This window comes from Barbatula barbatula (assembly GCF_947034865.1).
Source record: "Barbatula barbatula genome assembly, chromosome: 8".
Taxonomy (NCBI): Eukaryota; Metazoa; Chordata; class Actinopteri; order Cypriniformes; family Nemacheilidae; genus Barbatula; species Barbatula barbatula.
Genome location: NC_136771.1, coordinates 6558222 through 6570351, shown reverse-complemented (window position 1 = coordinate 6570351; position 12130 = coordinate 6558222). Strand labels below are relative to the sequence as shown.

At 38.1% G+C, this 12130-nt stretch overlaps 1 protein-coding gene across 1 annotated transcript; it reads left to right on the top strand.

Moving 5' to 3' along the window:
- The first annotated feature begins 1102 nt into the window (after positions 1-1102).
- Positions 1103-11819, top strand: dkk2 (dickkopf WNT signaling pathway inhibitor 2). The gene is made up of 4 exons (XM_079463201.1): positions 1103-1602; positions 9580-9730; positions 9826-9951; positions 10296-11819. Exons 1-4 carry the CDS (start codon positions 1417-1419, stop codon positions 10544-10546), a joined length of 714 nt encoding a protein of 237 aa, XP_079319327.1. The 5' UTR covers positions 1103-1416; the 3' UTR covers positions 10547-11819.
- Positions 11820-12130: the final 311 nt, after the last annotated feature.

Here is a 12130-nt window from a genome sequence, read left to right as displayed (position 1 = left end):
CCTCGCAGCCTTTATTTACTCTTCCACTTCTTATTTTCCCTCGAAACTGTTCGGCACATTTATGCCCCATATTTTCCAGAACTCAGACTGAAGTTGCCAGAAACTCAATTCCTATGATTTCATCATGATAAAGCACATGTGTTACACACAGCAGAACATTACCGTAATACTGCCCCCTTATACGTTTCATATTCCCCGGGCATATTTGATTTATTATTGTGGCTCATCTACCCAGTTATTTCTGCCTCCAAGATTCATGTAAAATGTGAATGTTTGCTCAAATAAGTATGTTTTGCCTCTTTAATGGACAAAGATTTAAAAAATCTTGCTCATTTCAAGAAACGTTGATCACTTTACAGTTCTTTCAAACAAATGAAGTTTATCATTATTATTGTTTGCTTATTTTAGTCTCTAAATGATATGCATAGGATTTGAATAAGGCTGTATATATCATCTATAATGATTTTGCTCTATTGAAATACGCGCATGCACAAAAAAGTGCCAAAAGGTGTCCAGGGAAATATTTAGACAATTTTTTGTCTGCCAAACTACAGCAATGTCAGAGAATGGAGGTTGTACTGACCAAATTGTTTATCTTTTATTACTATTTCTGATCATCTGAATATTTTGTATTCATTCTCCTGGCTCATGTGTAATTTCTTTTGCCAATCCTTAACAATCCGTGAATTCTTCTCAAAGCTGAAATGTAGTTTACACTCCAAATACAACTGCTGGCAACATGAATAGAAAGTTTTCAATACATTTTTATATATATATATATTTGAATAAAATGCAAATATGTCCGTTTTCCAAAGTTGGACATTACTTTTGGCCGTGACTGTACAAGCAATCTCCTTAAGATGTAGCGCATGCCAGATTCAATAAAACACTTACAATAATAAACGAATCTCTTTATTTGAACAGGTTCAACTTTACGTATTTGGACATCCAGATCTAAACTCTCAAAGTCCACTGGGATGGTTTCCTGGTGTCTAGTATTGTGTGAACAGGGACGCACCGCAGATCAGTTTCATCTTTTGTCAATACGGAATGGGGGCGGAGGAAACAGATCCTATAAAAAGACAGCATCCCACATGATGAAACGCCAGGCTGCCTCACAAACACAGACACACACGGGCTGGATTTAAATCGTGCTCATCTCATCTCTCTCTCTCTTTCTCTCTCTCTCTCTCTCTGTCTCTCTCTCTCTCTGCGTGCATTGCCATTGGTTTTTGAGTACAGCATCCTGACGCCTCAGCTTTCTCCACCTTGGTTCCTTTTGGTCAATCACGTTTTTCCCCCAGATATCAGACAGTTTGATGGACACTTTAGAGAGGAATTTCAACTTTTTTAAAGCGTGGTTGTCATAGCGCAAAGTAGGCAGCACATTCACGTTTAAAGTCAGCCTCAGAAAGGATGCTGAGCGTTACGCGGAGTCGGTTCGGTTGGATGTTGACGCTGGTGATCGCAGCGATGCGGATGGGAGACGGGACCGAGGCGCAGGGCAACGCCATCAAATCACTGGAGCCGCTGACCGCCACCGCGAACCGCACCAGCGCGTCGTACAGCGCGATCCCGAGGAAAGACAACACGCGCGCAAAGGTAACGACGATATGTGCTTTTTGTTGTTATATATTCTCATGTAGGTCATTTACAGTACTACTATTATTCAAAAGCCCACCCAATTATTTTGGAAAATTAATTATAGCTACAATACTACCTGAAGTACAAACAATATAGGCTATTTTGAAGACTTTAAAATATAAATGATGTGATGACAATGTGTTTCATATGGTAACATCTTTTGAAACTGATATTCAGAATGACAGAATCAGCTTGTTAGATTACACCAAAAGTTATTTTAAGAGTTATGTTGAGTGGAAATAACCACAAATAAACGTTTATTAGTTTTATCCAAATGTTTATTTAATGACACTGAATGAAACATGATAAATCACATTTGAAGTACTTTCAGCAGTTGTCGAGAGAACAGAGGTTTTCCTTGGTGTGTCTTCCCATTAAAACCAAAATTGAATGGTTTGGTCTGACACTTTGATGGATTTGCACCATAGATCATGATCACATGTCAAATGCAAACCTTCAGTCGTGGGTTGAATCTATGTTATGCAGCTCATTTGATGAATTCCTCAGGGCTCAAAAGGGTTAGTTAATATAGTTTTGGAAATGAAATAGATTATTGCACATCTGTAAAGTGATCAATGTCCTTTGGGTAGTGTGGCAGGACTCATATTTGAAGTCAGGTTAATCCTGGATTACCAAAAAGCTGATAAAGATTCACGCATAACCCCTCAACATGCTTTGTGTTATTGGGTTTTGGTCTTGGTTATATCTCTCAGCATGTCCATAAAAATACAGACGTTGGCTTAATGAAGACCATACATCATTTATTAGAACATCCCATGCAAAAAAATAAGTAATGTGAGAACATTTTTCCGTTTCACTTCCTCTCCGGAGTGGGAAGACCTCCAAGTTCCCCGCCAGACCCTCATTTGAACAATTGCTCCCAACATTGCCATGTTCGTAAACGCGAGCCTGGATGTTCAGACCGCAGCCATACATGTGGAAACCACTACAATCCAATATTAGTTAAATGTCATGCTACATTTAGCTGCTTATCCAAATGTAGATTGCTAACAACTCTGTAGATTGCTAGCAGAGCGAGCGTCGTCTCATTTTGGGGGCTGCAGATGTTGCAGATAAGTACTAAATCGTGGAAAGATCCTAACTTTACTTGGGCAGATGGCATTTGAATTGTTTTTATATTTTTAATATAAGTTAACATCGAAAATATGATAGTGTTCTATTATTTATCTAGGAGATTGTCAACTCCTAGACGCAACTCAGAAAATATTTGGCTGTAAATGGAGTTTTACATATGGCTATTTGTCAAGCTAGAGCGGATTGCTCTGTTCATATCTTTGAACCAAGAGTCACACCCAAGATCACCACAAGTTCACATCTTTTCATGTACAGTGTAATGGTTTACAGTGTTCTTGTGTTCAAATTAATGCCAGAGTGACTGTGAATACTTATCCTGGTTAACTGTTAAAACACCAGAATGCTTAAAAACGTGTTATTGGTCAAAAGAATTGAATAAACTATTTTCCTTTTTAAGATGACAGTCCTGCCAGAGACTTCGGCTATACTAGACAAAAAGTATAGAAACTCTGAAGTAACTGTGTTAAAACAGCAGTAAATTACATTTAATAAATCAAGAATCGTAAAGTGCTCAAAGATTCCCACTCCCATGAAATTTGCCTTCATTTGGCAAATAAGGTAAAAAATTACATTGACATTCTCGCAATTGCTTTCATATATTACTTAAAAATACTTTTCATTTTTATATGTCACCGCTGCACCCTAAAAAATTCCTCTCAAGACCCCTAACTCTTTAATTCTCAGGAATATGGTGAAGATTATAACCCAAGCTCCTTATAAATCTCCCATGTTGGCGCGCTACCAAGCACTGCAAATTGGGCAGACAAAAGAAATGGCCACCCAGATTCCTACATCCGTCTCAGAGATCAAATACGTTTGGTGTCTCTTGCTCTACTTAAGCTAAAGTGTTTTATTAGTAGTAGCTTTAACTTCATTTAAACGCGTCTAGGATTCTTGACAATGAAACTCATATCAGATGTCTGCTTTCCGCTTGTTCTGTTTTTATTGACACGTCCGACACTCACATAAGCATTTGTAACCAAGCAAAGTCACTCCCTTCGGATGAGCTGAATAATGGGGTAAATGCATACGGATCGATGACGCTAAAATCTGAGCCAGGCTGTTTCATCCCGTGCTAAAGGGAACAATGGTGTTTCGCTTCGGCATGCACATTGGATGACGATCTACAACGCGAGTCTAATTATTCAAACACTCTCTCCATACGTAGACATCCAAAAAGGAGTAGCACTTCAGGCAAAGGGACATCAAGAAATATGAAAAAAGCTAAACCCATAGTGATGTCGGTGCCCCAAAATTTGAAAGTTTTCTTACCAAACACATCTTTATCACTTGGTAAACCCTAGTTAGCCCTAAATGAGAGCGGAAGTGACCTAGCTGGCTGAGATTTTAGAGGAAGTACGCCATTGTCCCATGTGCATATACCCCACTGTTCGAGGGCTTTCCATTTGCGGGTAACCCAAAAGGAGGATATGGCCATTTGCAGGGCGCGTTCACCTCCCCAGCGTAGGGGAAGATTCTAATAATCCGCCTGAACACGAAAGCTGTTTCACATCAGAGTTGCAGCTTTGGTCTTCTTATTTAATTAGACTCTGAGGTTCTGTTAACGAGTAGGACCGGGCCAGGAGATTTGTTTTGTCTGGATTGTAAACCGGCGAGGTGAGTCGCCCCTCTTGCTCCCTCCGAGGTTAAGTGACTGTTTAGTGATGCTAACAAGCTGAGAGAGTGAAATAAAACAGACAAAGGTGTGGCGCCTAATTATCGTTACTTCCTTTATATGAGAAAAATGAAAGTCTGAGAGACATAATGGGATTTCTTACCACATTAAACTCCACCAGGGTGTAATGTCGCATCTCTGGAGCATTCACAGAATTTCTGCAGCAGAGATGATTTACTTTTGTATGCAAAACTCGGAAGCGATTTTAGGGCTGTAAGTCTGTGGTTTTTTTACGGGTTTTTGGTAAATTGCCCGAAGAAAGGTCTGTGGTAAACAAAACCTCTACTACGTTTTATTCTATGACAAAACACACCAGTTATAACCCGCTTGTGATTTTTTAAAGCCTTATTGTAACTTAAAAATGGCGGTTGCCAACAAGTTGCTAAAAGCGAGTCGACTACTTAGATGTCATTGCGCATATAAAGCTCACAAATAATGCAACATGGGCACGAATCTCTTAAAAAAGTAGATGTGGATTTATTCACGGAGTAATTACTTACCAGGGAACACATTTTAGAAAAATGTTTGTAAGAGTTGGCGGAGGCTTGGTGGTGGTGACGTTGATAACGAGCGACCTTAAGTGTAGTCTGTATATAGCATCGTGTTAGCTTTTTACTTCTGCCGATTGTATTTCGGCTTCAAAAGTTACAAATGTTGTGTTAATTATCTTATATTTACGTATTTGGCAGATGCTTTTATCCAAAGCGACTCACAGTGCATTGTACAATACAATGCATAAGCTTTTGGTCGAGGGAACCAGCACGGCACTTCCGGGTTAGCCTACAAAAATATTGATAATAATGGGTATACATGTGAATGTTAACTTAATTAAACAATTGTTTTGCTGTTGACAATATCTGCACACTCAATAAAGTTGCCTAGAAAATTCTATATAGTCAGTTTATGAGTCGACTAGTTTTCCCATCATTCTTTGTGGCATTATGAAGAGGATGCTGATGTGTATCATTAGTGTTATTGCCCATTTTCCCTCACAATTTCCCAAAATATATCGTAAGTAGAATCTTTCCCGGCATACTAAAAAGTCATGTTTATTTTTGATTACTTAATTTATTCCATAAATAAATACCCCATATTTGTTTGTTACGGACAGGTCATGAGTGTTGGTGAGATAAACTTAAAACGGAAGAGATTTCCTGTGTGATCTGATACCCATAGGGCTGTGGCCTTTGAGGGTGGATAAGGTTTGTTTGTTCTGCGACATAGTTTATTTTACTCTTGAAACCCTCTCAATTCACTAACACCATTCACGGTGTCCGATGTCAGCTTTGCTTTCGCAAGGTCAAATTAAGCAGGACCCCAAGGCCCATGAGGAACGTATGTGTATGGGTTTAATGTGCAAAAACTCGTTCAGATAATGAGTATGTTTTGCAGATAAAACATGACTAAGATCAAAGAAGGCTTATAGTTGTTATGTAGTTTACCAATGATTTTTATTTTTTATATATATTTAAATCTTCTAAAAATAGGGTCAAAAAATGCTGTGAAATAAAGCAATTTAGGTTTTTTATTACTTCCGAATGAAGCCATTCTTAAAGCACATGTCATGTCTTAAATTGAACTTTACTCACAGTAATATTCTAAGCATGCAAAAAACCTGGTTTAGTATTATATTAGAAACACTGAGGTATTGTCTATTGTTTTGGCACTTATCTCACAAACCAGATAATAAAGTGTTGTTCTTTTTAAGACCATTAAGTAATCTTTCACTGAACCGTGTTGCTGAAGTAATAAACACCGATCTGTTACTAACAAGACAAGACTTGACGTAGTTTGGGTATTACCTGATATAAATCCCAAACGGTTTTACGGAAAGGATGAGGGAATATAGAGATTTCAAAGGCATGGCACGTTTAGTCTTCAAAGTCCAGTTTTTGTTGCCAAGCAGAAGAGAGCCGGCACGAGGGCTTCCCTCATGACTGTCTGTCTCTGAGCTTATCTCTGTGTCACTTATCTCACACGTGAGCAATAAAACCATAGTGTGAAATCAGAGACGAGGATCAACGAGTCCTATCCAAGCGTAGACCAAGCGTCCTGGCATGATGACTTTGTCAGATTATGTGCTGATACGTGGTTATGTGGTGGTGATGCTGTGGAGAGAAGCTATGCCATACACGTGAAGATCGTTTATTTTTTACTGCTTAAAATGACTCCTTTAAAGGTCAGGGGACGTTCTTAAGATAACAGGAGACACAATTGAAAACATTTTTAATATTCAGTTAGATTATAGCATATGGACCTCTTTGGGTGATGTAAACAATGCTGGCTCAACGCTGGGCCAAAGAAAAACAAAGGTTTGAACAAAATACAACCAACAGAAGATTTATGACCGATGAAAAAATAGCAATTAGCCTTAAGATTTAGTTATATATGTAAGATTGAAAAAAATACTAATACTAAATACTTAAAATGCTAATAATAAATAAAAAAACAAGAAACCGGAAGAACTTTTGGACCAGTATGTACATCTTGCAAAGTTGTCTATAAAGCCGATAATATTTGCTCTTGGAGAGATTTGGTGAGAAATGTTTTGACAAAAAACTTTAGTATCCTGACCAAAAGTTTGGGCATAGTTTGAACGACACATTAATAAAATGTGTAAAAAATGACACACATTTTGTAAAAAAATGTAAAAGAACATCTTCAAAAACACGGAAAACAAAACGTTTTCAGTTAAATTAGTTTCGGGATTCAGCAAAGGTCACTTTAGGGGCTCTGCAGCGTTCACGTCTTCGCCGAACTGTCTGTCTTACACGCTACATTCATCCGCAAATGTAATGCACTCGGTAACCCTCTAATGATGCTGCGAGTGAACAGTGAATTTTAAGGTCAGTGACTTTTTAGTATTTAAAACTTTTATGGGCTTCATTTCTTCCTGATTTCTCTTGTGAATGTATTATTGGTGGTTTGGCCCGATTTCATCATGTGTTTTCAATGTAACAAACTCTGTTACATGCAAGAAAGGAATATTGCTCAGAGCTACGTGGATCTACAAAGCACATTTCAGAATATTTTCTTCAAATGTTATTAGATATTGAGAGATACTTTTGTAGGGACACGTGTTTCCTGTTTGACGCTGTACTGAGGTTTGTTAAAATGATGTAAGCTGTTTCCCTGAGTAAATCTTCATTAAATGCAGATTGTAATTGATAAAGCGTGTTAACAGGCACGGTATTACCTTACAGTACATCAAGGATAATTACGCTCAAAACGATGCGAAGTGAATCAAAAAGTGCACTTCTAAAGGATCTTGGCGACTAGATGCATGCCAGAGGTCTAACCTGGTTATAGTTTAAAGTCATGCTTATAAAAAATGCCTGTGACAATATAAGACTATTTGTCTGTAAAATGAAATGATTCTATAATAGGTAACATATTAAAAGCCTGGTTTGTTTTTATGAGCTGTTTTCTGATACGTCTGTTTTCATTTTGCCAAGTTACGATTTCATTTTTGCATTTTTATGTTGCCACAAGAAATCTTTGGCAATAAAAAAGACTGCAAGTTGTTTACCTGTAATTTATCAGGTTAGTTGTAAAAATTAAGATTTTCATGGGACAACAGGTTTATTTTGATCAAGTTTTGCATTTTTAACACTACCTGTCGGACAAATAGGCAGCTTCATTCATCGTAATTTCTTTGAATCAACACATGAAAGTCTTAACAATTGAAAGAGTTTGTAACAGTGGTTATACCAAAATATCCTCCAACCCATACGTGATACATATGTCGTTTGTTCCTTCCTCAAATACATTATAAAATGTACATTTTGGGGTATTATTTTGCAAAAAGTGGTGTGTGGTGTGATTTTCATTCATATCGTGATAACTGCATTTGAATTACACACACACACACACACACATTCAGACACTTTGAGCAAGTGACAAATTTTTTTATTAAATAACATAAAACACATGATGCAGATACAAAACAGTTCAAGTGTACCGAGGTCCATAAACATTTATTAAAGCATTAATACTTTCAGAAATGCAAAAATAAATGTGTATTTGTCTGACCTGACAAAACGGCACGGGGTCGTTTTCATAACAATCGCTACAGGGCGCTTACATTTTAAATGTGAACTGTTGTCGTACATGCTTTGTACACAAACGACCTATTGAATCGTTTTTACTTGGAGGACAGGCTCGGATATACAGTAGGCATCCATAACTTGTCAAGGTTCCCTTTGCGAAAAGCTGGATTGTCTGCCAGAGACAGTCTTTGTTTTTCACTGACTTCTGAGTGAAAACTCTACTGGTTTGAACGATGGACAAGTCTAGATTGATGACGATTTATATCAGTTCAGTCTCTGGTATAGATCATCTATAGCCCTTTTAAAACGTAATTGTCCAAGATGAGGTAACTTATCTACTGTTTTTACCATCAGCTGTCATTCTAGGTTCATTCATATAATGATAAAAAAGTGACAGGTCCCCACTTCATAGTGTAACACATAGTTGGGATGTTTACGTTAATGTAGAGAGAAAAATGATACGTAACTTACAGACAGTGCCGCGTTTTAATCTATCAGTGAATCGGTTATTTTGCATTATTCAGAGTGTGTAATGGTTACATAGAAATATGGCTGACAGGGAGATGAGTGATGGTGGTTACTAGAGATTCAAAGCTAGAATTATAAGATTCAAATATGAAATAAAATAGTTTTCCACATTTTCTGTGGCGTACATGGCTAGCTCTTGTGCATCTTATATGACATGCGTTGAGATTTTTTGTGGACCTTTGTAGTGAGAAATCACATAAAAAACAATACACCCTAACAACTGTTTTTCTCTTTATTGGTACAAAAACATGCTGTAAGCCATTTCTTCGTCAGACTTTACAGACATGTCTGTTGTTTTTATGATTATTATTAGTATATATATTGTCAGTTTGAAGTTGCAAATATATATCAGTGATAATTGATTTTTGCTGGATGAATGTTTCACACTCTGTGTGGGTCATATAATGTTTGTTGTAAGACTTCTTATTCTTACAAATTCTCACTTACTATTAGAATTAATAGAAAGTTATTAGATAGCACAGCGCTATACCAATATCTTGCTATCTCACGGACATTTAGTGCCACTGTGAATTGTGTTTTTGACGGAAGTGGGCAGCATTTGATTTGTTTTATTTTTCTGTATCTCAGGGATACCCGTGCAGCAGTGATCAGGAATGCATGGTAGGAAGTTACTGCCACAGCCCTCAACACGGCCCGTCTCGGTGCCTCACCTGTCGCAGGAGGAAGAAGCGTTGTCACAGAGATAACATGTGTTGCCCTGGCAACCGCTGCAGTAACTGTATGTACCTAAGAAGTCACCTGGCTTAACGGAAGATTCATTTTCCATCGAAAGTTCTCATGCTAACTTAAGCAATATTTTACATTTTTCTTCAGATATCTGTATCCCCGTTTCGGAGAGTGCTCTGTCCTCTCATAAATCGCACTTGGATGAGCATAACAAGCTTTCTGTCAAAGACAAAAGCTGGAAAAGGAATGGAAAAGCCAAGATCTCGCTTAAAGGTGAGGGTCTGCCAACATCACATTCTGTAAAGCAGAACTAAAGCGAAAGCTAAACGTTGACAAAGTTTATTTAGAGGTTATGCTCTGAGAAGCTGGAGAGTGGCTGGTCTCGCTTTGCCAGACGCTAGATTTGAGGAACACAGTAACCAACCACTGTTCTTGTTTTTAATCTTTTTAATCACTGCTGTCCATCGAAAAGCAAATGCTTGTTATTTCCTGCAAAGACAGGCTGTTTAGTATTTTACAGTGGCTTAAAATAAAGTGGCATTCATTTTTTTTCTCAGTGATAAAGCTACCACCTCTGCAATGATAATATGTATTAACGCTTCCCCTTTAACCCGTAGGTCACGAGGGCGACCCTTGCCTGCGATCCTCCGACTGCTCCGAGGGCCACTGCTGCGCCCGTCACTTCTGGACGAAAATCTGCAAGCCTGTGCTGCGTCAGGGCGAGGTGTGCACTAAGCAACGCAAGAAGGGCTTGCACGGCCTTGAGATCTTCCAGCGCTGCGACTGCGCCAAGGGCCTGGCCTGCAAGGTGTGGAAGGACGCCACTTCCTTCTCTCGATCCAGGCTGCACGTCTGCCAGATGATCTGAGACGGGAGGCCCCTAATAAAAAACTGCACCTTGGAGCCCCCGCGTCCCGGGGGGGAGGGAGCGGGCGACGGCTCCTTTTTCCCAGGACTGACTCGGCTGTGATAAAAACTGATTCGCAGATGGACGCGTGCCAGGACGGGGCCGGTTTGGGAAGGGTACAAACTAACGGATGCTCATGCACATGTTTCACTGTAGCGAGGTTTTATGATCTACAAGCCATATTTATCACTGATGTCTTCGGTACAAGCTCTGACTCTGTTTCAATTGATCTGTGCACTCGACATAGACTAAGAATGAGTTGCGATACACTTCGGAGTTGTTTGTTAATTGTGGTCCCACGTTTTTAGATTTTGGTCATTAGCTTGGTCATCCACAAAGGGTGTTTGCAAAAGGTGTTGTTTTCCAAAAAAAGATCATTTCAAAATCAATAATTTATTCACCCTAATATCATTGAAAACCTGTATATGATCCTGTATTCTGCAGAAGAGAAAAGGTCATACAGGTTTGGAACGGCATGAAGGTGAATAAATGATGATGTGGATGAGCATTTTCATTTTTACACAATCTTTTTCTTAATGCCAGGCCCTACTTTAAAGTGCACTTTGAGTATGCTTGTATAAGACTATATGTGTAGAAACAGAAGAAGGTTTTTAAGTTCCATACTATTACTTTACGCTCCTGAGAAATATGATCATTTGTTCAGATTTACTCAATATAGTAGATTTATTCTATAGCAAATACCAAGTTGATTCTTATTATCAAGGGAAGTTGTTTACAATACGAGTGGTGACTGTTTTGCGAATCAGGCCATCATGAATCAGAGGCCGTGCTTTTGTTCTTTAAAATTATATTATATTATTTTCTCTGCGATCCACACCACCTTTCAGCTAAAGTGAAAAAGAATAAAAATACTTATAAGCTCTTATATTGTAAATAACATGCAAATATTTCAGATTGTATTTAAAATGCAGTTGTATATCATGTATATATTGGAGGAACCCTAAAGACATTAAACGTGTTTCTTTTGTCAAGTCATCAACTTCTGCTTTTACGCTGCAAATATATGAAAAAAAACGTCGTGCAGGACTATTGCCATTAAATTATTTACAGAACACTTTTCTCAACTCATCCAGAGTTGTGTATTTGTTTAAATGTCTGTTTTCTTGGGTTACTCATGACTTTATTTCCATGTTGTAACTGCGCTGTTTTGATTCTGTCTCGATTGTGTATTTACAGTGATTTACACAGATTAAAGAATGTATTTTGTATTACAACGATTTGGCTGCGCTCATTATTTCGGTTCTGAACAGAAATATTATAAATGAAACTGTTGGCAGCTCGTGAAACTGAGCCATTTGGGGCTGAAAAGTTATTTTAGTGGTGAAATTATAAGAAAAAATTATATTCCCTTTTATGCCAGGAGCACAAATGCAATAAACTGATTTTCATCATAAAAAATTGTGTTCAACTGTCGGTTCTTAAACTCCGTTACCCAACGTTAGTTCAGTATGCGGTCACGACCCACCAAAACACCCATGGTTATTGTTCCTAACCCACTAGAACATAAATAAAAGTCTTAACTAG

What these genes read in the sequence shown, in the direction of transcription:
- dkk2 (XM_079463201.1), top strand. Translation starts at nt 1,417, where the DNA reads ATGCTGAGCGTTACGCGGAGTCGGTTCGGTTGGATGTTGACGCTGGTG. An exon ending in TGGCAACCGCTGCAGTAACT is followed by an intron (nt 9,731 to 9,825) that starts GTATGTACCTAA and finishes ATTTTTCTTCAG; the next exon opens with ATATCTGTATCCCCGTTTCG. An exon ending in AGCCAAGATCTCGCTTAAAG is followed by an intron (nt 9,952 to 10,295) that starts GTGAGGGTCTGC and finishes TTTAACCCGTAG; the next exon opens with GTCACGAGGGCGACCCTTGC.